At 40.6% G+C, this 23,568-nt stretch overlaps 2 protein-coding genes and 1 long non-coding RNA gene across 7 annotated transcripts in view; all 3 read left to right on the forward strand.

The window, feature by feature from the left end:
- The first annotated feature begins 3,343 nt into the window (after nucleotides 1–3,343).
- On the forward strand, nucleotides 3,344–6,362 carry LOC113587844 (4-galactosyl-N-acetylglucosaminide 3-alpha-L-fucosyltransferase 9-like). Of its 5 annotated transcripts, none has more exons than XM_027026747.2 (3): nucleotides 3,344–3,555; nucleotides 4,751–4,845; nucleotides 5,214–6,362. In XM_027026747.2, exon 3 carries the CDS (start codon nucleotides 5,224–5,226, stop codon nucleotides 6,301–6,303), a length of 1,080 nt encoding a protein of 359 aa, XP_026882548.2. In that variant the 5' UTR covers nucleotides 3,344–3,555; nucleotides 4,751–4,845; nucleotides 5,214–5,223; the 3' UTR covers nucleotides 6,304–6,362. The 5 variants fall into 5 exon arrangements, with proteins under 5 accessions (XP_026882548.2, XP_026882550.2, XP_035380749.1 ...); XM_035524856.1 differs by lacking the exon at nucleotides 3,344–3,555 and adding an exon at nucleotides 3,602–3,694 and having other exon boundaries at nucleotides 4,751–4,809; XM_035524855.1 differs by lacking the exon at nucleotides 3,344–3,555 and adding an exon at nucleotides 3,603–3,694.
- A 13,701-nt stretch (nucleotides 6,363–20,063) lies between these two features.
- LOC113587849 lies at nucleotides 20,064–20,797 on the forward strand. Its single transcript, XR_004775890.1, has 3 exons — nucleotides 20,064–20,131; nucleotides 20,348–20,387; nucleotides 20,750–20,797. It is a non-coding gene; the product is annotated as an uncharacterized LOC113587849 (long non-coding RNA).
- Nucleotides 20,798–21,243: 446 nt separating this feature from the next.
- LOC113581852 (adhesion G protein-coupled receptor E1) overlaps nucleotides 21,244–23,568 on the forward strand; it is a 29,317-nt gene continuing 26,992 nt past the window's right edge. The window contains 5 exon segments of the mRNA XM_035525086.1: nucleotides 21,244–21,273; nucleotides 21,706–21,922; nucleotides 22,008–22,160; nucleotides 22,472–22,609; nucleotides 22,813–22,938. Of these exon segments, the coding sequence (XP_035380979.1) occupies nucleotides 21,244–21,273; nucleotides 21,706–21,922; nucleotides 22,008–22,160; nucleotides 22,472–22,609; nucleotides 22,813–22,938 (664 nt within the window).

The raw sequence follows: 23,568 nt of genomic DNA on the forward strand, positions 1-23,568 counted from the left end.
TTTTCCTTCTGGATCATAATAATATTAAGGCAGGCCACTATAAAATAGCAGGACAATATAAAGAACTAAAATGTCTGATAGCCTGAAAGTATTGGCAGGACATTCAAGGTTATGTATGCAGGTGGTGTTTGTCTTGCCACAAATGTCACCTGGTTAATCACCCAACCATCCTATGAGTGTTGTGGAGGCTTTCTTCTGCACTAACTCTTGAATCTACCACCAAAATAGATTCTGACTGACCAGGGCAAGATATTTACATCACACATACTGTGCAATCTTCACAAATTATTGTGAATGAATCGATTCAGACCAATGTCTGTAATCCTAAAACAGATGGCCTGGTCAAGTAGTTCAGGAAAACCATCAAAAATATGATTTGTGAATTCGTATACAAAGATAGGAGTTGGAATAAGTGGCAAAATTCTACTGTTTGCTGTGCATGAGGTATCGTTTGAATTATTGTATCGGTGGAAGCCTGAGCATCCTAAATACCACCTGTGAAAATTGGGAGGAGGTACCTTCAAATAGCACGGTCAGAGGCTTTTGGGATGGGATGACCAGCAGTCTACAAAGAGTCCCAGTCGACAGTCTCACTGCCTGCCTTAGTTGAAATGGCATGAACAGGGTTTTCAGAAGCAGGCAACAGGCAGAATCAAAAAACAGTCCAAAAGGTAAAAGGAAAAAGACAAACAGCAAATACCACTGGGGTAAACTTGCCCAGAAACCCATCTAGGATACAAGAGACTTCGCAACATGTCGAAACACAAAGTAACTTTATAAAGGCTGCAGGTGAGGTCCTACAGGTGCATAATTACGAGGAGCTGCTTGTAATTAATAGGCCGGTGATGCAGAACGATGGAGCTTTCCAAATGGCATAGCGGGGGCATAACATATTCAATGACACAAATGTTTCTGAAGATCCAATAACAGGCTACAATGTCACAGAAGAGGCAGTGTGGGGAGATGAGAGAAGACATGGGAAGAAAAGGGGAAGGATTAAGCAGTCAGTAAGCACATCTTAAGACAAGAGGTCTTGTGCAACAGATTTGTAGCTCTACATGGGTCTAGTAAGTTCCGGAAGAATGAGTTAGCAGAGTTACCATGCTCACATGAGCTTGGAGTACTGGGGTCAATAAAAGTTGTTTTCTACAAATGAACTTTTCTCAGTTCAGGATACCATTGTTTTTAACAGTAGCTGCGTTTGTAATCTACTGGCAAGAGTCCAAGACAGAAGGCAAGCATTGTATTCCAAGAAATACAGCTATGCACCAGCTGTTCATCCTGAAAACAATATCCAGGTGGAAGCTGCAAACAGCAAAGAGCTAAACGCTGCCAACATACCCACCACAGATAAGAAGACTGCACACCCGCAAGAATGGGATTCCTATCTGAATATGGATCATCGTACTGAGACCCAAGACTTGAGGAAAGTATTGTTCCTATTTCCAGTGAGAACTTGCAAAGGAGAGACTCGTATGAGCTGAGATCTGAATCTAGGGGAGATTTCCTCCACCACCTCTCTGCAGTCCTTAGTTCTCTCCTGTGGCAGCGGAGTGTTTCTGTTAGCCAGGGGGCAGGTGTGGAGGACTTTGCAGGTGTAGAGGAGAGAGGGTACAGAAGATTCATTGATGAGGAGAGTGTAGAAATGAAAGAATTTGCAACTGTATCCAAAGAGAGAGAGGACAGAGAGTCAGGGTGAGGAAGGGTGGACAAAATAGTAGAAGTAAGGGAAGAGGGAGTTATGGAGTGCAGATTGCGACGGAAAGGGGAGGAGGAACATGTTGGGGAGGACTGGATGGAAAGAGAAGGAAGGGAGAGAGAGAAGGATAGAAATTGATGGTCTGAGAGGTTGAGGTGGGTGACTGCAATGTCTGATGTTGTGGTGGTCCAGGTGAAGATCAGGTCCAGAGCATTGCCCACTCTGTGAATCGGAGGAGAGTGGTTGAGGGTAAGGTCAAATGCTGTCAACAGCGGAAGGATGCAGGAGGAATGCAGCTTTTCTTATGGAAGGTTGAAGTCTCCAAGGAGAATAAGTGGATTTCCTTCAATGGGGAATTGGCTCAGGATGATGTCAAGCTCATCAATGAAGTGATTTATGGAACCTGGAGGGCGGTAGATTACAATGATCTGAAGTTTGGTGGGGAAAGACATTGTTATGGCGTGAAATTCAAGAGGAGATGGAAAGTGTAGAGAAGGAAAGTGGAGTGAAATGCCACTCTCGGGAAAATAGTAAAATTGTGCCACCATCCCTGCCGAGAAGCTTCAGAGAATGCGTAAGTGAAAGGGCAGAGGACAGGGCAGCCGGAGTCGCCGAGTTCTCAGGTGTGATCCATGTTTCTGCCAGAGCCAGGAAGTGTAGGGAGTGTAGGGATGCTAATGCTGAGATGAAGTCGGCCTTCTGGACAGCTGATTGGCAATAATTGACAACAAGCCTTGAATTCAACAGAATCTAAGGCAAAAGTAAGTAAACTCAGAGCCTACCTTGACCAACCAGAGGATGATCCATCAAGAAAAGCAAACGCACACTGCACATTATCCCAGCAAACTAGTGTCCTCCAGTCATCACATAAGCCTTTAAAAACACATCTGCAAAACATGCAGATGCACTGATTTAAGGCTTCTAAAAAGGGGTCTTTGACTGCACAAGATTGCACCCGAAACCAGAAGACCAGGATGTATACATAATAATTGATCCTCAGACTTAATTGATTTAGTATTAAAACTTTGATTAGTTTATGATAAGGACCGAAAAGATGATATCAGATGGAAATTGTTTAAAATGTAATTTCCTAAAAGCCCATCCTTCCTCAAAGTGTTATTATTTGCTCTGTGCAAATATATATATATATATATATATATATATATATATATATATATATATATATATATATATATATATATATATATATATTCCACACTGTTGTTTGCTGTTCCCACAATATGCTTTTCATCAAATGTTATAATGAAATTGTCACTAGTGCTTATATGTTAGAAATTGTCACTAGTGTTGTTTTGTTCTTTTATTTCTTTTAAATGTGGATCCGTTTATGGGTGTTGGTTGTTAAAAAAGATTTAAGAAAGACTTTTTAGTTTGTATACCATTAAGAGACACAAATGGCAAAGTGAAATATGAATACAATAGCGTAAAAGAGAAAGATGAAAATACTCATCTCAAACATCCCCTCGGTTCCCTTTTTTCCTCTCTAGATTTCTTTGTTCATGTCTCTGTAACATTGAGGCCTATGTCTCTTTTATTGTTATGCAATACAAAACTCTAGTATTGGGAGACTATGACAACCCTAGGGCGGGTGAAATGTAACTGGATTCCACTGTGCTTACGAAATACGGGTACAAATTACGTCCCGGTTACAAAGCTGGGATTTCCGACTTTATAGCTGTTTGTTTGCTTGTTTGTAATAGACTGTACGTTTGTACTTTGTACAAATGTATTGCCTTAAGAAAAACAACTATGAAAATGCTGCGCCGGTTCGCCTTTTATGAACGATTAAAACGATAACCGGACACGGATAAAAACAGCGCGCCGCCAGCCTATAGGTGAGGCCATTTTAGGAAAGATTTGTCTAAAATGTGTTTGAAGCTACGAAACGATAGCAGATGAAGCAGAAACAACAACAACAAAAAAAACATTTATTCATTGTATTGGTGCTATATGAAACATTATAACTGTCTAAAGGTAGATTGTTTTATTCTCTCAACGGTGAGACTAAAGTTCGCGCTTTATCTCGGCAATACGGTAAATACATCAGACGCTAAATGCGTGAAGTGAGAGGGGATTGCTACAGCAAAGCCAAGGCTGGGTTTTCCATGTGACGGAAACTAACGGTTTTGTAAGTTTAAAAATCAAAAAAGCTACAGGTTTGAATTCGTTCTAAAGGACATGTTTATTTAGAAAGGTAGAAAGTGTCTATGTGTGCTATAATATTGGTGTTATCTCGGGAAGGGCCTCAAATAATTGGGTCTATCTGTCAAACTTTAGATTCACTTTCATTTTCTGTACATAGTTGAAGGGCAGTTTCTACTGTGTACCCATTTTCAGAATATTCAGTTAGATGCTAAAAAAAAGCAGCATTGCCGAATAACGCTGAATACGTTTTAAAGTGTTTATTAAATAAATTACTTTTATTCATGCAGACGCTACAAAGAAAATTATGTCCCTGGTGTCGCATTTTGTCGACATATTTCCTTAGCGCGCAATAGAGAGAGTTTGGCTGGACTTTTTCTCATTGATGTCCTTGCTTTTTATATTCATCAGGAGAGATACATACAAAAATGGCAGAGATTATTCTTTTTATTCCCCAGACTATGTAGTGCTAGACACGTTCTAAATGATCAAAACTGGTCTCCTCTGCAGTTCTGCTAAGTTCTTGCGTGCTGTTTCTTAAACATAGTGAAATATGAATATTTTAGCGTGAACAGAAAGCTGATACTACTGATCTCAAGGTTTTATATATAGCAGCAACCTAAATTTGTAGTCAATACCTGATCAGAAAACAAACGAAGCGAAGTTAGCTGTAGCTTACAAGTGGTAGTAGTCAACTAGTGTCACCTAATGAAACTGCTCAAGGAATGTTTTGTCACGTTTGGATAATTTTTCACTCAAATTTGTTTTGTATGAAACATGGACTCCAAAGGCATTAGAAATGACTGATAGTATGGCATTTTAACACAGAATAACAACAAAAAATTCATATGGGAGCCTAAGGAGTTTAACAGCCACCTGTTTTGGCAGGTCCTGAATCAGTGTCCTGAGATAGATCACAGAGTTGTGTTACTGGAGCACCAGGAGAGGTGTGTCACAGTCTTCAGGCCTTCTCCAGATCATAGGTATCTGTTTAACAGCATACAACAATTTGACAGGCATAACATTATAACGATGCATCAGTAGACATATGTTTATATGTTTTAGAAGAGCAGGCACCAACAGAAACTCTTTTCTCTGTTAGTTGAACAGAAGGTGCTTTGCAGGGAACGCAGCATGCTCAAAGTGTCATATATATGTTGAGCCTGTTATCCGCATGTCGGAATTTACATCGACAATCGTAACAAATAATATGTGGTTGAGAATCAGCCCAGAATTTTTGCATGTTATTGAAAAGGTAAATATATATATATATATATATATATATATATATATATATATATATATATATATATATATAATTTTTTACAATATACTATTCTCCTCTCAACAGGTTGAGTATCATGTTCCAACAATCTGCCAATTGGATTTGTGTCATTTCAGTTGGATTAAACCTGTTTTTCCTGAAACAGAATTATTATACCAGTTCATGGCCAACCAGAATTTTTAAGTCTCCATTCGAAGCACCACCTATGCATAGTACTGATCCACAACTGTCAAAAAACAGCACCATCATTCTTATATGGTTCTGGCCATTTGGAAAACATTTTGACTTGACCTCTTGCAAATCTGTATTTAACATAGAAGGCTGTTATTTAACTGATGACAGAGCCCTCTACAGCAAGGCCCATGGAGTCATTATACATCACAGGGATATTAAATGGGACCTGTCTAATTTACCATCTCAGCCACGGCCATTTTTTCAGAAATGGGTTTGGATGCACTTCGAGTCCCCCAACAACACACCAAAAATACCAGGACTGAGCAACTTATTCAATGTAACTTTGAACTACAGACAGGATGCAGACATTACAATCCGTGAGCAAATGATTATCAAATCTCCAGACACAGAGGATGAAATCTTCCCTAAAGTCCTAAAGAAGAAGGACAAACAAGTGTGTTGGATTGTCAGCAACTGGAATGAGCAGCACGATAGGGTGACATATTATAAAGAACTGAAGCAACATATCACCATTGATACATATGGACATGCATTTCAGAAACCACTAAAAAGGGAAGAATATGACAACGTGCTGACATCATGTAAATTTTATCTGGCATTTGAGAACACAAAAAGTAAAGACTACATGACAGAAAAACTGTATAATCCCCTCACAAAAGGCAGCATTCCAGTGGTCCTTGGGTCACCCAGATACATATATGAGCGGTTTATACCAGGTGATGCTTTCATTCATGTGGATGATTTTCCATCCCCTAAGGACCTGGCTCAGCATCTGCTGTCATTAGACAAGAATGAGGTGGAGTACAAAAAGTATTTTCAATGGCGAAAACTCTATGAAGTTAAACATGTTGATTTTCCCAGAGAGCATGTATGCTATGCTTGTGATTACATCCGTAGGAAAAATAACCACCAAGTTTTTACAAACCTTTATGACTGGTACTGGGACCACACAAATGAATGAGATCTTTGCTGTTGCTGTACTTATTCCAATAAATGGGGATGATTTGTTGTACACACTGATATTTTTGTCCTTTTCGTTGCAACATTTTCTGTCTGTTATATTACAGCATACAGTCTAATTAACAAAAACCTCCCATTCCAAATGTACACATAGCTCCATGTGTAACGCGTGTGGCCTAAGTGCGGAAGGGCGAGGGACAGGATGCACAGACTCCAGCGACGTGGACGAACATTTATTAACACATAAAGACAACGGCACTCACACGTATTACAAACAAAGAACATGAACAAGAAATGGTTAACATTAAACAAACACGATAAACATGTATACATCTAACAATGATGAGAATAACATTTAACATTACCACTAACAGCAACACACCACATTAACACGTTACATCAAAATGACCAACAACACTGCACACACTGACGTGGGTTTAAATACACAGACAGGATGAGGTACAGGTGTGCAGACGTGGCCACAAATGAGAATCCTCCCACCGCACGTGGCGGGCCAAACCACGTGACTCGCAGGAGGTCTACAACCTGGTCCTAGTTAAGGGACTGTATCTAGAACTGCTTGAGTAGTGTTCTCCCGTTAAGTAGTGATCCCTCTTTGAGTAGGGATTCTCCTGTGTTCTAATATTTTTGAATAGGGGCTGTTTATCACTCTTTCATGGAAAAGTGAGAAATTGAGCCATCATTACAGTTAGTATCTTCAATGCTTGGATTTTGACTCAGAAGCCTCTATATGAAAGCTAAATGAAAAATACCAGAGTCTTGCTAACAAGTGCGCAAGAACATTTTACATGCTGGGTGAGGTTCACATTCACTCACAGTTACTCCTGCACACCCATAAATATGCCCAAACACATCAAGCCAGCTTTATAGTGGCATAACCAACGTTATAGTGTTTGCTAATGCTGAAATACCCTGATTTGTCAGTTTTGCCTGAACAGCAAGCCTAAATTATGATTTAACCTAGTAGAAATGCACAGCAGATTGGATACTTTACAGATAATTGGTGTCAGCAATCTATTCAACTGTAGCTGGTTCTTCATTCTAGTTAAAGGATACTTAAGCATTTACATTACATAATACTATCTGTAGAACTGAGCTTCACACGCAGTGTATTTGTGGCTATGGAGGCTGTGGTGGTGAAGGGAAGATGTGGAACACAAACACTGGCCAAGACAGAAAAGCACAATGGACCCATTAAATCCAGTAAGTTCCTGGTGTGTGAAACCATGTTTCAGTATTGTAATGAGAGTTGCACCTGCACGTAGCTCTGTGTAATAAGGCAATGATTATTGAGGACTTAAAAAATAAACAATGTGGAAGTTGCCTTTATAGTTATGAGGGCCCAGTATGCGCTGCCAGCAATGGTGCGAGTCCTCTGTTTGAACATGCCACTTTGTTATCGCCTTTATTATTTCCTAGTTGTATTCCATTCCTTAGAAATAGCATTGCCATGGAGGCAAGACATGGCATAACCAAGTGTTTAGGGCGTGTGCATTCTAGGGGAGGTAATGATACGTGGAGGCTAATGTTCTTACTCACGCAGTCTGATCACTTCCTGCACTGATGTTCTGTCACTTAAAGTCACTCGTCTCTCGCTCCGTGGGTTTTGCGTGAGCATCACAATCATTGGACTGGAAGTGTTAGCCACAATTTCCAACCCTATTTACTGAAATCTGTAAGAAATTAGTGTTTATCAAAGCTAAAATGTAAGCTGTGATAAAACCTGATCAGTCTGTGGCTTGAATATTCCAGTTTTAAAGAAAGATTCACACCTCACACTTTGGCTCAGAAAACAAAAGCTGTCAGGTGTAGAATGGGACAAAGATTCAGCAATTGGGAAGCATCACAGATCAAGGAGACAAATGTGTTTACCACACATGCTAAATCTTAGAATCAAATACCAGAGTAAGGAATGAGAAGGAAATACAGAGACAGAGGGACACAGAGCAGAACACACAGAAGATGGCTTTGCTGCCAGTACATGATCTCCTGTCCTGCTGCAAGATGCACTGCTCAAGACCCAATTTTTAAAGAAACTGCTTAAAATCAAGTGCATCTGATGTTCTTTTGTGTGTGCGTGCAGTGGCAAATTTTCCACCTTCCTGTCTTCCTCTGCTCTACTCATGACTTTTATTCTCATGACTTTTATTCTTTTCACTCTCAGCCCTCAACAAGTCACTGTGAAGCACATCGTGTCCACACTGTAGCTATCGCTTGTGTCCACGCTACTGTTATTGCTTGCCGGCATTCGTCTGTACTCACACAGCAGCCTTATTACATAAAAACACGGAACAGACCATTACATCTACCATCAGGGGAGGGGCTACAATAAGATAGAACCATCTTAAATTTCTCACAGCTTCTTAGAAATTGCAGATAATTGTTGTGGCAGCAGGGTTGTGTCTGTGGGGCAGAGACAGACTGGGCAGTGATGGTCTCCATTAGGAGGCAGGTGGAGAAAATCCCAGCAGACCCATCTCACCCCGTCATCATCTGTTCCAGCCAGTTTCCCTCAGGCCGGTGCTTTAGCCTAATTAGGATCAAGACAACCTGGCTACAGAGAAACTTTTTTCCATATGCCATCAAAATCATGAACAGTCGAATACCTTAATGCATATAAACTCCACATAACACACAGAATGACACACCTAAACATGTCGTAGTACTTCATCCTTTATCTGCACTTTTCTGCCCTACGTTTTACCTGCCAATCTACTTATTTATTTTTACTTCATCATTCTACAACGCCATCAACCAACCGCTGCACTCACTCTTAACAATAGATGCAGATGTAAGGTTCACAAGTATGAGTGTGTGTGTGTGTGTGTGTGTGTGTGTGTGTGTGTGTGTGTGTGTGTGAGTGTGTGTGTGTGCGTGTGTGTGTGTATGTGTGTGAGTGTTTACGTGTGTTGTGAGTGTGGTGGAAATGTCTTTTGTACTGTATACTGTGTACAAGCAACTGTGCGAGGTGAGCTACTGTATCTAAGAACAAATTCTTTGTGTGTGTAAGCATATTTGTCTTTGATTAGGGCCAGACATGATTTTACTTGAGACCTCAGCAGTGCCAAATCTGCCCCTGAGTCTGGCTGAACCATCTGTGTCTCATTGACAGTAACCCATTTAACTTTCTTTTAGTAAGTGACCTGACACAGAGACATACTACAGGCACAGAACCCCTTTATTGGAAAGGCAAAATTCTCTTGCTGAAAAGCACAATTGGAAAGAAATTATGGGACCAGACAAATTGTCACTGGCTGTTCTACCTCCATCTCCGACCCAGGATGCTTTGCAGTGGTGCTGAACCCAGGAATAGAGAAGTTTGTCTGCATGCTGACATTGTCCTGTTCATCGTCCTACTTTACTTACCCATTTCTTAAAGTGCCTTTGCCATTAGATTTTTTGTCTCATATGAACATTGGTTGTCTGGATTTCCACCTAAAAAACTTGCCTCGAGCACAAAATGAAGCCTTGAGCACTGATTTTCTGTCTTAGCAAATCATGGCCCAAGACTTGTGCAGGTAACATATCAGGGTCACATTTCCCTCCTGATGTGAAATTGATCCGCTTCTTTGACTGTGAATCAGAGGTCCGTGTCCTGAGACCATCCTCATCTTCAGTAGTAATCTGACCTGGCAAGGATGATGACACTTTAACAGTTTTCATATAAGCTTCACATTGATTGCACAAACTCATTAACGTAGGCATATTAACATTAGTCAATATGGGATGTTTGTGCACAAATACTGCATTTTTAAGTTTATGCTGACAATATCCCCCTTCATTGGATTATACATTATGCACAGACAGAATACAAGTACCACAATCCTTTATAGCACAAACTGCAGTTTGCAAAGTTGTGGTTAAATATACCTCTTCTAACAAGCCCTGGAAACATTATTTCCACTGACCTGTATCCAGCATATGCCTCTGAGAGACAAATATCAATAGTGCTGTCTGCCATGATAAAGGCCTTCTTATTCAGTTTTTGGTGTTGCCGCGATAACATCTCTTTTTCATTGGTGACTTGACAGTGACATTAACCTTTCAGCAGGAAACAAAATGCAAACATTATTTTGTGATAACCTACTATAACACTGTTTTCAAATAAACATTTCCAGCTGGCTTTAAGTGCAAGTCATCATGGTAATTTCATGCTCCAGTCACCCTATGGTTAAACATTTCACTGCGAGTTATACTGTGTATGACTATGTATGTGACGAATAAACCAAACTTGAAACACATGATCACAATCATCAGTGATGTTACCTCATCAGTATGCTGGAGGAAGTCCTGGTAGTGTGTTTGAGGCTGGGTAATGTTGCTGCCCTCTGTCTGTGACAACAGTTGCTATGAAGCAGATGAACCCAAGGATCCTCTCCTGCTGTGACAGGATGGTGTAAGGCCCAGTATGAACTCAATATAAACATATGAGGAATATGAGTGTAACATCAGCTGAGGGGGAGGAGTGGGTCACATGGGACATTTGAAGAACACAGGTATAACCCCAAAGGTTGACACTTCACAGGATTAAAAAGTATGTTCTTGCCATTTTGCTAAGAGCAATTTGTTTGGTCTGGTGGTCAAAGCATGTTTGTTACAGAACACTTGGATTTGGGGCCAGGTATGGTTCCTGATTCTGCCTTTGTGACACACACTTACTACATAATAAAATGTCTCTTTACATATGAACAGGCAATTCCCAATAGTTTTGGAATTGCATTAAGGATTACATCTATTTCTCCAGGCACTGTCATGATGGTGTTATACTAGCAAGTTTAATGGGACTTCTAAAAAACCCCAGACAAATACCATTAACATAAAGCCTATTCTTTTTCTATTAAAACCCTTTTATATTAACAACTTTAATATTAATTCTGTAAACACATACTCATGTGCTAATAAAGTATTCACTCAATTTTTGAGCACAGTCAGATTAGTTGCCAGGCTGAACAAACTCCATAACATGAATTTCTGTTTGATTTGTGAAGGAGAGTAATACATTTTTTTCTGAGGCACCTTCCTCTAGTATTGTTGAGATATGAAGGAGGTGGCGCTCCACATCTGTACACTGTTTCTTTGATGATGCCGTTCCATGTATTTGTAGAAATCACCCCTCCACTTAATGGACCAGAGAAAATGATTATAGATTGTTACAATAAAAAAACTGGTGTGACCTCTTTCAAGCCACTAACCTCTGTTGCAACTCATCTGTAATCCCCAAAACACTAAATACTAAACTGAGCAGCATGGCTATCTGCAAATTGCAATGTCTCGACACCTGCCGTGGTCTTGTTGTTCTGTGTCGCTGTCGCTTTTACAAGCAGGCCATGGGGTCAAAACTAACCACAGCACGCTGTAGCATGCATGGTCCCACTCAGAGCATCTAAATCTGCATAAAGGAGAGAAAACAAGAGAGAGGAAAAACCGCACTAACACAGAACAAACTGCAGGGGGCAGCACTAGTACAAGATTACGTGTAAAGTGCTTATTGTTACAGTCGGCAATGAACAATCCTGGGTTTGGCTCCATCTCAAGCCTTGATTATGTTCTCTGTGTTGCAAAGATCTACACACTCTCGGTTCAGATGAGTTCATTGCTAAGTCATTCATTCTTCCTTGTGCTATGGGAGCGCAGGTAGATTTTAATCAGTGTCAAAGAAGAGAAGCTTAATTCTCTAAAGCAGCACAGCCTTATGCTGAGAATAGAAATCCAAAGAGAGGCAATGAGTACAAACTTGTGTGAATCCTTGCCCGGTACATTTAGGGAAAGTAAACTCTTGGCACTGTGTCTGTCTTCAATAGAGCATTACAAAAAACTGCATCCTTTGTTTTCTGTCCAGTTAAGGCAATTAACTCACTCTATACGATTTTAATGATGATCTCGGATTTCCTTTTCCTCAGTCTTTGTGAACTGTTCGCTCACTACGGGTTAAAACTTCATCAACTTCACTATCAGGCCGAGATATGGCATTATAAGACTCAAATATTACCCTCTGCCGGTACAGCGGGCGCCACGTCACAGCGCCTTGTGTTTGTGTGTTGGCGCTATTTTTGTGTTTACAGGCGCAACGTCTTGTGGAGCGTACCGGACTGCCCCGAGAGAGACAGGGAAGCTGCCTTTCTCCCTCTCGCCGTGAGGTCTCCCTTGCTGGCGGCACCTGTACCGCCCGGTACTGTGTGGGCGCCGGGCACTGCCGTGCTGTGTTTGTGTGTACACGGTGTCTGGAGCCGCGGCCCTTGGGAGGAGGTTCTGTCACGTGGTTGGGCCCGCCACGTACAGTGGAAGGGCTGTTCTGTTTGTAACCACACCTGCACCTCGTCTGTCTAAATGTGTGTGCATATAAACCCGAGGCAAAGAGTGCCAAGTATTGGTTATTGTTGATGTAGCGTGTTTAATGTTTTTTCGTCATTGTGAAAGCGTATGCGTGTTCATCGTGTTTGTTTAAATGTCAATCGTTTCATGTTTCTCGTTTGTAATACGTGTGAGTGTCGCTGTCGTTTATGTTAATAAATGTTCGTCCCAGTCGGTGGAGTCTGCGCGTCCTTCCCCTCGCCCTGCGGCACTCGGGCCACCACGCGTTACAGAATGCTGTGATAAAAAAATATTTAAACGAGATTCGTAAGTAGAGGAAACTCCAACATTGCTATGCTCACGCTAAATCTACGCAGTGAACTGACGCCGGTAAGTTATTTGAGGTGGGCTATGGCGGTCATATTTCCTTATTCGGAGACAACCAGAGGAGTGTTAAATGGGATGAAAAAAATCAGCATGACAGAATGAGGACAACTTCAGTGGTCTGTATGCGCAGTGATGAAAAACTAGGTAGTTAGAAATGCGGTAATTGGCTATATGCTTCAGCCACACATACTAATAATATAGCTATAACATTTTGCAGCCTAGATCTTGATGAACATACAAAAACGACTATGGACTCTTACGAAAAAAAGATGTACTTTAACTGTTAAAAAGCAAATTTCTTTCAATCGTTTTTTTTTTTTCTTTCAGTAATTAGAACAAGCGATAACGGACCAAACTAAAGTATATTTTGCTTTTCAGTTTGGCACATTTCCTGCTTGTCCCTAAACAAAAGTATAATATAGAGTTAATAAATACAGCACACATATGGAATTATGAAATAACCGGTGATAATTCTATAAGACAATCCCACCTGAATCTCCTCCATATTTATACTGCCTAAATGGCTCTTTTTTTTTCTGTGACTAATCTTGTCCTGATTACATAACATACATCTCACATCCGGTGAGCTTTCCTCCGGTAACAAATGTCCTGCGTGCTTATCTTATTCCTGCTCCAGTATGTCTCCAGTTAGTAGCTACAATCCCTGCCAGTCTTCCCATGCCTGACTCAGCTCCTAGTCACGGCCGCCCTCGCTATATTCGCACTAGTTCACGGCTCGCCAGACGAGCTTCCCCGGAATCCCCTGCCTCTCGCTCATAAAGTCAGCAAGCTCCATCCATCCCAAAACCCTCTTCAACCCATCCCCTGGCTCTTTCATTCCAAATCCACCTTTGTCCTACATATTGCCCCTTTCATCCCAAAACCCACCCTTATCCCTTCCCCATCTTTCATCCCAGCCTCTGTCCCCCTTCATCCCTTCCCAGCCTCTTCCCTACCCAGGTTGCTTGTCTCTGAACATAATTTCTCCCTGGCCACCACCACCACCCCTTTGCCCCCTCCTCTCCCTCAACCCCTCCAGCCTGCATCCCGGACTCTGGAAAGGTGCAGATGTCAATCCCTTTTCTCTTCCCATCCTGACCCTTCACTCACATGCTCTCTGCCCGGCCTCCTTCACGGCTTCTCCGACTGCTGATGTCGGCGATGTTCATTCTTCAAGGTTTTTGTGAAGCCGGAGTTTGCGCTTGCCTTCTCCCACTTCCGTGATGCTCTCAGCTCTGCTGAATCAACCCAGGAGCCAAAAGTCAGATGACCTTCTCGCCACCGTCTCAGACCTTACTGCCCCTTCAGCAAAGACTGTTTCTACAACTACCATTGCCTATTTTCCTTCCACACGCCTACAGCAGTGCAGCAGCTTCACCTGTGAGCACCATCTAGACCGAGAGTTGCAATGCTGCAGATTTATGGCTTGCACGGCATTCACCTGCAAATGGTTTGGCTGCTCTTTGCAGCACCTTGGTCAACCCTGATTCCATGCCTTCCTACGGGTCCCCTGCCTGTGGGTTTCCTGGTCCTTCCACCTTGTCATCCAGATCTTCCTCTACCTGACCACTTCCAGCAACTGTAACAAGTGCTATCTGAAAAGCCAGATGGTTTGCAGCAACTTCAGGTCTGCCAGTTGCTTCACAACCTCTGGCACAACTCTTGCATGTTCACCCTACTCTTGACTGACCACCCGAAAGGTATTGTATTTCCTATTCAGACTGTGCCTGTAATAACTGACTCATTGTTCACAACCCATACACACACTAGAAAATGTAATTGTATATAAATTAATTCTCATTGTACTAAATATATTTCTTTCTGCACACACACACGTATACGTGTCACGGTATGGCACCTCCTCTCAAATGTTTCCCTGTGTGTGTTTGTGTGTATGTTCGCCTGTGTGGCCACGCCCCCCATGTGTCACACCTGTTTTAGCTATGTTCCTCATTTACGTGTGAATAAAAACCCCTATTGTTCGGTTGTCTGTTTTCAGTGTTTAACATTACGTTAGCTTATGTGCTGCGTGCGCTTTTTGTTTTGTATGAATAAACGTATATTTCTGTTCTATGCGACTCGTCCCTGCATTCTGCTCAGCCTCCTCACGTTACAATATGCATTATATATATATATACACACACACACACACACACACACACACACACACGCATGCACGTACACATACACTCTTAAATGTCTCCTGTTGTAATGTATTTGTCATTTATGAGAAAAGGGCTTATACAATTATTGTTTGAAGTTAAGTTAAAATGTATTTGGGCATTTGGAGGTGGGGTGTTGTAGAGAAACTGCGGAATGTTTCTGGGGGATGAAGAGCAATGGAGATGACATCTTGTGCATTTAACACATTTGGCAGATGCTCTCATCCAGAGTTACATACATTTTTCAATCATGTTACAGAGGTAGTCAAGTGTACAGTTAAGATTCTTGTCTAAGGACTCTTAATGGCATTAACACAGAGACAGTGTTGTTAGCCACTACACTACACTAACCACTAAGGTGGTAAAGATATGAGTGTGTGCTTGTGAGTTTGAGTATGAGGGTTTGCTGTAGATTTTCAGTGATTCTGAGAGTGTGGAGAGGGTAATTGTGATTTAGTCTGAAATGTAAGGAAATGAAATGTAAGGAAATGAAATGTAAGGAAATGAAATGAGGCAAATATTTGCACAGATAGATGGGCACAATAGACCCATGATATCCATTTGATTCCAGAGCTGGAGGGAATGAAAGACATTACCTTGTTTCTGGTGAATCGACATCAATTGTCTAGATGATCTGGGGGCCCATTTCTCATCTATCCATCACACCTCCTCTTAAAGAGAGTCAGGCTAAAGATCATTAGAGAATACTACAGCATATCCTCACTCATTGCTGCTGTTCTCTCTGAAGGCCAGTTGTACCTAGTAAACTATTGTTCTTCATTAATCTTTGTGTTGATAGTGTTTACTGCAAAGTTCCAGAGGTAACAGATCTAACAGTGTAAATGCTGATTAGTTTGTATAGGTTTGAATTTTCAGCATTGGGAGGAAGTGGCTATGGTCCATTCTGGATGGGCTGACATGGTCTCCAAACATACTTAGGAAAGTACAGTCAATGGCCAAGAAAAGGCTATTTAAAAGAGTTTACCTGACCACAAATATACCATGTTACCAAATATACTGTACATTTTTCCACTTGAACCACTACAAGAATGAAATGTCCATGGAAACAGTTAACCATACCCTGTTTGATAAATCTGATATCAGCGGTATTTAGTGTGACATCTCTTGGCATTAAGCACATCTTGATCTGAGATTTCTGAAGTAATCTTCTGGTATGTAATACCAGGGTTTCAGCATTTCCCAGAGTTCTTCTTCAGATTTAGGCTGTCTTGTCTTGCTATTGCTCGAGTGTAAGGGGAAGTCACACTATATACGTGCCACTACAGCATATATAAGCTGTCTTTTCTTATTTTTCCTGTTTTTATATGAACAATATATAAAGAAATACACAATAGCATTTTTATGCTTATCCCTTACAATAGTTATATTTAGTCATCTCAGGATATTTTTAATTAATTATTTTCATTTCACAACAAAATCTGAAACAATGAGACAACTTGTGGATTTAGACATTTTAGCGCACCTCAGCTCTGGTCAAGAAAGGTCATTTCTCTGTTCATGTTTCCTCTTTGTAATGTCCTTAAATGTTTCCTTTCTGTGATACCTTCCCCAGAGCACAAGAAAAAATATCTGATGACATCACCCCACAAGCACATGCCCCAATACACATTTGAATTGGTATAAAGTAGTTTCCATATATGCTGTGTTTCAGTGATTAGATTTTCCGATTTAAACTCAGTAGTGTCCTTTAGCACTACCAGAGTTCACATTCTCACCCACAGTGAACAGAATTTCTTATGTGTCATACATTCCTGTTCAAACAGGTCTTTTAAGGGTCAGCCCATTATTTAAAAGGAAGGACTTTTGTCAAAGTCAAAGTCAGCTTTATTGTCATTCAGACGATACAACAAGTAGTGCACAGCTGAACAAGATTACGTTTCTCCTAACTCCAATGTGCAAATATACACTATACATAAATGTAAGTGCACGAGACAAGACATTAGTCAGCATACACAAGACACAGTATAAACACACAAGAAATATACATTAAAAAAAATTAAAATAAATAATTGTATATATATATATATATATATATATATATATATATATATATATATATATATATATATATATATATATATATATATATAAGAGTATATACATATATTGCACATAGGAATAAAATACTGCACATTGTATATAGAAACTATTGACATTGTTCCAGTGATTATTGCACAGTGTGACCGGTATTGTAAACGTAGCACTGGAAAATGTTGATAAGGTGCTCACAGAGAGAACATTAAAATTATTGCACAAAGTAGCTACATATGAAGATGGGGGTGTGGGTTATAAATAGTGATCATAATAGTTCTATGTTTCTAGGTATAAAGTAAAATAAAATAAATGTGGTGTGTATTGTTAAAGGGAGTTGAGTAGTCTATTGGCCTGTGGGAAGAAGCTCTTGTTAAGTCTGGCTGTCTTGCACCGCATGCAGCGGTAACGTTTACCAGAGGGCAGAAGGCTGAACAGTCCATGGTCAGGATAGGTGGGATGTGGATGGAAGTGAAGTTCTGATGATTTTCTCTGCTGTCCTCACCACTCTCTGGAGAGATTTCTGGTCCGAGGTGGTGCAGCTGCCATACCAGACTGGGAGGCTGCTGGTCAGAATGCTCTCTGTTATGCCTCTATAGAACATTGTGAGGATAGGAGATGGAAGGTTTGCTCTCCTCATCCTTCGCAGGAAGTCAAGGCGCTGCTGTGTCTTTTTGATGGAGGAAGTGGTGTGTATAGTCCATGTCAGATCATCTGTAATGTGCACCCCTAGAAACTTGATGCTTCTCACTAACTCTATGGCAGTACCATGGATTGTGAGTCGAGGCCCACTACCATGGTATCATTTGCAAACTTGATGATGTGATTTGAGTTGTACTTGGCAAAACAATTATGAGTCATCAGGGTGAACAACAGAGAGCTTAGCACAAAGCCCTGGGCAACTCCTGTGTTCATGATGATGGTTTCAGAGGTGTTTACACCAACTCGTATTGTCTGTGGTCTGTCTGAGAGGAAGTCCAATAACCAGTTGCACAATGGGGTGTCAATGCCTAATGGGCTGAGATTCTTTACCAAGTGTTGGGGTATGACTGTGTTGAAGGCTGAGCTGAAGTCAATGAAAAGCATCCGCACATAACGGTTCTTATTCTCCAGATAGGTCAGGCTTCGGTGAAGCGCTGCTGATATGGCATCATCAGTGGAGCGGTTAGGGCGGTATGCGAACTGGAGAGGGTCGAGCGTTGCAGGAAGTCTTGACATTGTGTGGTCTTTCACCAGTCTTTCAAAGCACTTCATCATGATGGGAGTGAGCGCTACGGGGCGTTAGTCATTGACTGGTGACTTCTTTGGCAGTGACACAATAGTAGTTGCCTTGAAGCATTGTTGGTGGTCTGAGTTTCCAAGCTGGCGGTAGGGGGGCTGCCTTGAATGCCTACTCAATATTTGTGTAAGCCTAGACTAGTGTGTTTTCTCCCCTGGTCGCAAAGTCCACATGTTGATAATAATGTGGCAGTACTGTCCTCAGGTTAAAGTCTCCAACAATTATAGAAACAAAGTCTGGGTTGGCATTTTGCATCATGCTTACAAACTGGTACAGTATGGAAAGTGCATCTCTTTTGTTGGCACTGGGAGGTATGTATACAGCTGTGATGCTAATGGCTGTGAATTCCCTTGGCAAATAAGATGGTCGACATGTTAATGTCAGGAACGCAATATCCTCCAAACAATAGCTTGAGACAATTTTAGCATCGTATTGTGACATATTTTGTCAGTTTAGGAGCCATTTAACATTCATCATGGCAATATATCTTGCTGCACTATGTCATCGTGTCCTACTCCATATTGCTGCTGCTTTTGCTTATTGTTCTGGCTATATTTGGACCCCAGTGACCCCAAAGGCACTCAGCTGAAAGCCCCCTCATAACTGAACAAAAGCATTGAACTTCTGACTGACATGACTGCAAAGCAGCGCAGTATTAAATCTGTCCTCAGATGAGTCCCCCTGGGTCACTTCTCAATGGAGCTCATATGATTTACATACACAAACCCTTTGTTTTTATCAAGATCTTGAGTGCGGTGATAGAGCTGAGCTCCACTGGCAAGAGTTTGACACCTTTCTATTGTTCACCACATCAAAGGTGAACATCAGCACCTTCTGAGAGAATATTCTGTCTCCATGTCTGTGTGAACCATTGGGGGGGGGGGGGGTGGAAACACAATTGCAAAAGTTCTTTCTCTTCCTTCCTCTTCTGTGTGCATGTATAGAGATTTGTGAACAGATAAACACACACTCACAAAATGCTAAAACATCAGACAGATGTTCAAGTGAGTTGAGATCTTGTGAGTGGAAGGTGACTGCATATGATTTATTTAATATTCTTTTGACTATTCAGTGCCCCCACGTTCACTGGGGATGAGGGCACTTTCTGGAGATGGTTCATCATAGAATTAAGGTGATCAAAATGACTTTGCAGTGATTCTCAGTGACTTTCCTTCTATGAGGAAGGACAAGTCAACCAAAACCATACAAGCAAACGTCCCCTCGGCTTTACAGTTCCACCGGACCCCTTCACTGGACGATTCAAGCATTCAGGCCTTTCTTTTTATGTCTAATTCACATGCAATATACTCAACTTGTTGAGAGATGCTTCATCTTGACCATAATGCCTTTTCTACATCTCTGATACACATTTTAAAAATGGACAAGACTATAAGACAGTAATAAGGGCCATGTTAATCCATGTTATTATCTTGGTGTTTCACAACTTATTTTAAGTCCTGTTATTTTTACAGTGCTTCAGAGTGTTATTAAGTCATTTCCCCTCCCCCTCCAGCTCACAGTTCCCCCAGTGCTGGGGAGTGGCTCAGTTCTACCCTTCCTCTGCTCTCCCAACGACACTCCACTGTTTCATCTCTGTGGTCCAGCAAACACAGGGCTCAAGTCTGGGGGACATTGACGTAAGGGACCCTTCACTCTCCTTTTACTGCACTAAAACTGTGTCTCTGTACCTTTGACAAGACAGCAGATAGATACAAAGACTGAGTCAGTCTTTGGTGATTGGTGGAAGCCCCAGAAAGAGACAGCAGGCTAATCCATCTGAAGAGATCTCTTTACATTAATTAATGGATGCGCTTATAAACAAATATTAAACTGTGACCTTTGCTTTTGTTCAGGATCGACTCACCATGAGAGGCTTGTATCTGCTGTGTCTGGGTGAGTCACACTCCAAATCTCTTTGGACTCCATGTATTCTAGGCTGTAGTCAAGACTGTCATACATTGGAGGGTTTCTCAGTTTGTAGTTGTGTAATTATGAATAACACACATTTCCTGTTAAACAGCAATACTATACTTCATTGCTATTGTGAGAAACAGTTTAACAGTAATAATAATAACATGGTCTAGAGTTGTTTTTTCTGAATTTTTTTCACACAGCGAACTAATGTATTTGTTACATGTATTGATTTAGGTACATGCCAGCTTACAGAAGCTGAGCTGAGAGCACAGTAAACATGTAAACATGTACACACTATAAACATGTAAACACATACACACTGTAAACACATTCCCCCACAGGTCTGTTAGCCCCAGTGATCGAAATGACCTCGATGAAAGATTGCGGACATGGATATCTGAAGATAGGCAGTCAATGTATAGGTATGGACAAGTCCTGTCACTTATAGCATATGTATAAAAAATACCTTTAAATACTCAGTGGGCCTCATTCTCTAATATCTTCCTAAGTTGTTTCTTAAATTTGTTCATGAAAAAGGACCTAAAAGTCTACATCAGGTTTATGACGTGTTCTTAAACAGCAGAATTGTTCGTATCTGTATTCCCATTCTCTTCGTACACTGAAAACACATCCCTGTTGTTCCTAATTACCAATAGTACATGGCCTGTCCATCTCCATACAGAAGAATGAGACTGCAGGGCTGTGTGCTCACACACATTTGTAAAGCCCATTTTGGCCACATTTTTTGAAAAATGTTTGCTTTATTTCTCACAAGTCTGATTTTCTTAATTACTGCAGAATGCAGACAGATTTGTTTTACTTCCCCAATTACTGGATGGCACAGTTCCCAAGTAACATAACTGAGGTGATCTGAAGAGTCAGTCTTTTACAAGACCATAATGCTTTCTAAGATAATAAAAAATGATTATTAAAAATATTATACATTGTATTGTACTCTAAATCCTATAAAGTTATATAACTGTAGAACTGAAGAAAACATAACAAGCAATTATTTGTAAGATGTCAGTGCTCACATGTGTGTAAGTGCGCTCTTGAGTGTAGATTCTGATCTCAGAACAAACACCAAATAGGAAAACATTGGCCAATGTCAGAATCTTCGTGAGTAGATTTTCTTTTTAGTTTCTTCTTAAGAACAGTTGGTGAATGCGACTCATTGTTGTTAAATGTAATTTTATAACAGACTAATTCAAATACAGGTTCTGTATATTTTTGACCACAGGTCAATGTACTAAGTTGCCATTGAACGCTGCATGCTACACACGTTCCTTAACTGAAGCTATTTTTGTCATTCATCATCAAGTTCATTTCTTATGCAAAGACTGTTTTTAATGTTGAAACGGATGGGGATGAGTGTGACTTTGAAAACCCAATATGTGGAGACCATGCAGTGTGCAACAACACAAATGGCGGCTACTACTGCAACTGTGAACCAGGGTACCAGACATAACCTCGGACATTTAATTTCACCCAGAGCAGCAGCAAGAGATGCCGAGGTCAGTGAATCTATAGCATGGTGGATCTTCCCTGTACAGAAATAAAGACGATGAATTTAAATCTGTGACCTTCTTCTGTTAACAGACATCGATGAATGTTCTGAAGTCAAAGACTTATGTGGACCCAATTCTAAATGCAATAATTTTCCTGGTTCCTATTTCTGCACGTGTAAACCTGGTTTCAAACCCAGCAATGACAAGAAGATATTTAATGCAACCCAAGGAGTAAAATGTCATGGTAAAATGTGCAAGTAGCTTCACACGAATCCAGACACTGTAGCAATGATGTGTGTTACGACATTCAACTTTATGCGGTTTGTTGCATAATTGTGTGATCTGACGATTCAGAGAAGTGGTATTGTTACATAAATTAAATTGTCTTCATTGAAAGACAATTTACGTAAAAAAACAGAATTCACAAACATAATTTACCTCCACCATAATCATTAATAAAATCACCTGAAGTGAATATTTATTATATTAATTGCATAGATGTTGGTTAAATTCATTCATGATGAATTTACACTCACCTCTGTGTCTTGCTAATAGATATTAATGAATGTGAGTATGAGAGATGTGGGGAGAATGCGACCTGTCATAACACCAGTGGCAGCTTCTACTGCACCTGTGACCCAGGCTACAGGCTGGAGTCAGGGCAAATTCATTTCACTAATGGCTCCTGTAAACGTAAGTTGTTTTTTTTCCTGGTTCTACTTCATGTAGCCTACTGTTGAACGTCAAACTGTATTCATGACAATAACTCTCTGCTAGGCTGTTGTTCAGATATATGCTACATAGCACTGATTGGGATTTAGATATTAAACTGTGAAAATGGTTCTACTTTAATTCTGTGGCCGTAAACCTCTTTTGATCTACCCATTTCCTTCAAGATGTGTGTGTGATTGACAAGACTATCTGTGGGGATGGCGGAGTGTGTGAAATGGCTGCCAAAGGCCACCGCTGTGTGTGCCGGGAAGGGTTCACCAACTATGGAACCCCAACCATGAGATGCAGGGGTAAGGCCTTCTAGACACAATGTCTCTGCAATAATTTGACTGGGCCACCTAGTGCATCAGTTGTATTTCCTTCCCTGGGGTTTAACTACACCAACCCAGATGACAACTTCCAAATAAACAAACAACAACAACAAACAAAAAAAACCAAGAAATCCCACAGGAGTATTTTTATTACAACATCACAAGATTGGCACAGTTTCCAACTAACATAACTGAGGTGATCTGAAGAGTCACTCTTTTACAAGACCATAATGCTTTCTAAGATAATAAAAAATGATTATTAAAAATATTATATATTGTATTGTACTCTAAATCCTATAATATTATATAACTGTAGAATTTATTATATTAATTGCATAGATGTTGGTTAAATTAATTCATGATAAATTTACACTCACCTCAGTGTCTTGCTGATAGATATTAATGAATGTGAGTATGAGAGATGTGGGGAGAATGCGACCTGTCATAACACCAGTGGCAGCTTCTACTGCACCGGTGACCCAGGCTGGAGACAGGGCAAATTAATTTTACTAATAGGTTTTTTTTGTCCTGTTTCTACTTCACGTAGCCTACTGTTGAATGTCAAACTGTATTCATGGCAATAACCCCCTGATGCAGTGGTAAAGCCTT

The sequence above is a fragment of the Electrophorus electricus genome, chromosome 4 (assembly GCF_013358815.1).
Source record: "Electrophorus electricus isolate fEleEle1 chromosome 4, fEleEle1.pri, whole genome shotgun sequence".
NCBI classification, from domain to species: Eukaryota; Metazoa; Chordata; class Actinopteri; order Gymnotiformes; family Gymnotidae; genus Electrophorus; species Electrophorus electricus.

Excerpts from the sequence above, each read along its gene's own strand:
- LOC113587844 (XM_035524855.1), top strand. The coding sequence starts at position 3,671 with ATGAAACATTATAACTGTCTAAAG. Across the intron at positions 3,695-4,750 it reads AACATTATAACTGTCTAAAG|GTCCTGAATCAGTGTCCTGA; the intron begins GTAGATTGTTTT and ends CTGTTTTGGCAG. Across the intron at positions 4,846-5,213 it reads AGGCCTTCTCCAGATCATAG|GTTGAGTATCATGTTCCAAC; the intron begins GTATCTGTTTAA and ends TCCTCTCAACAG.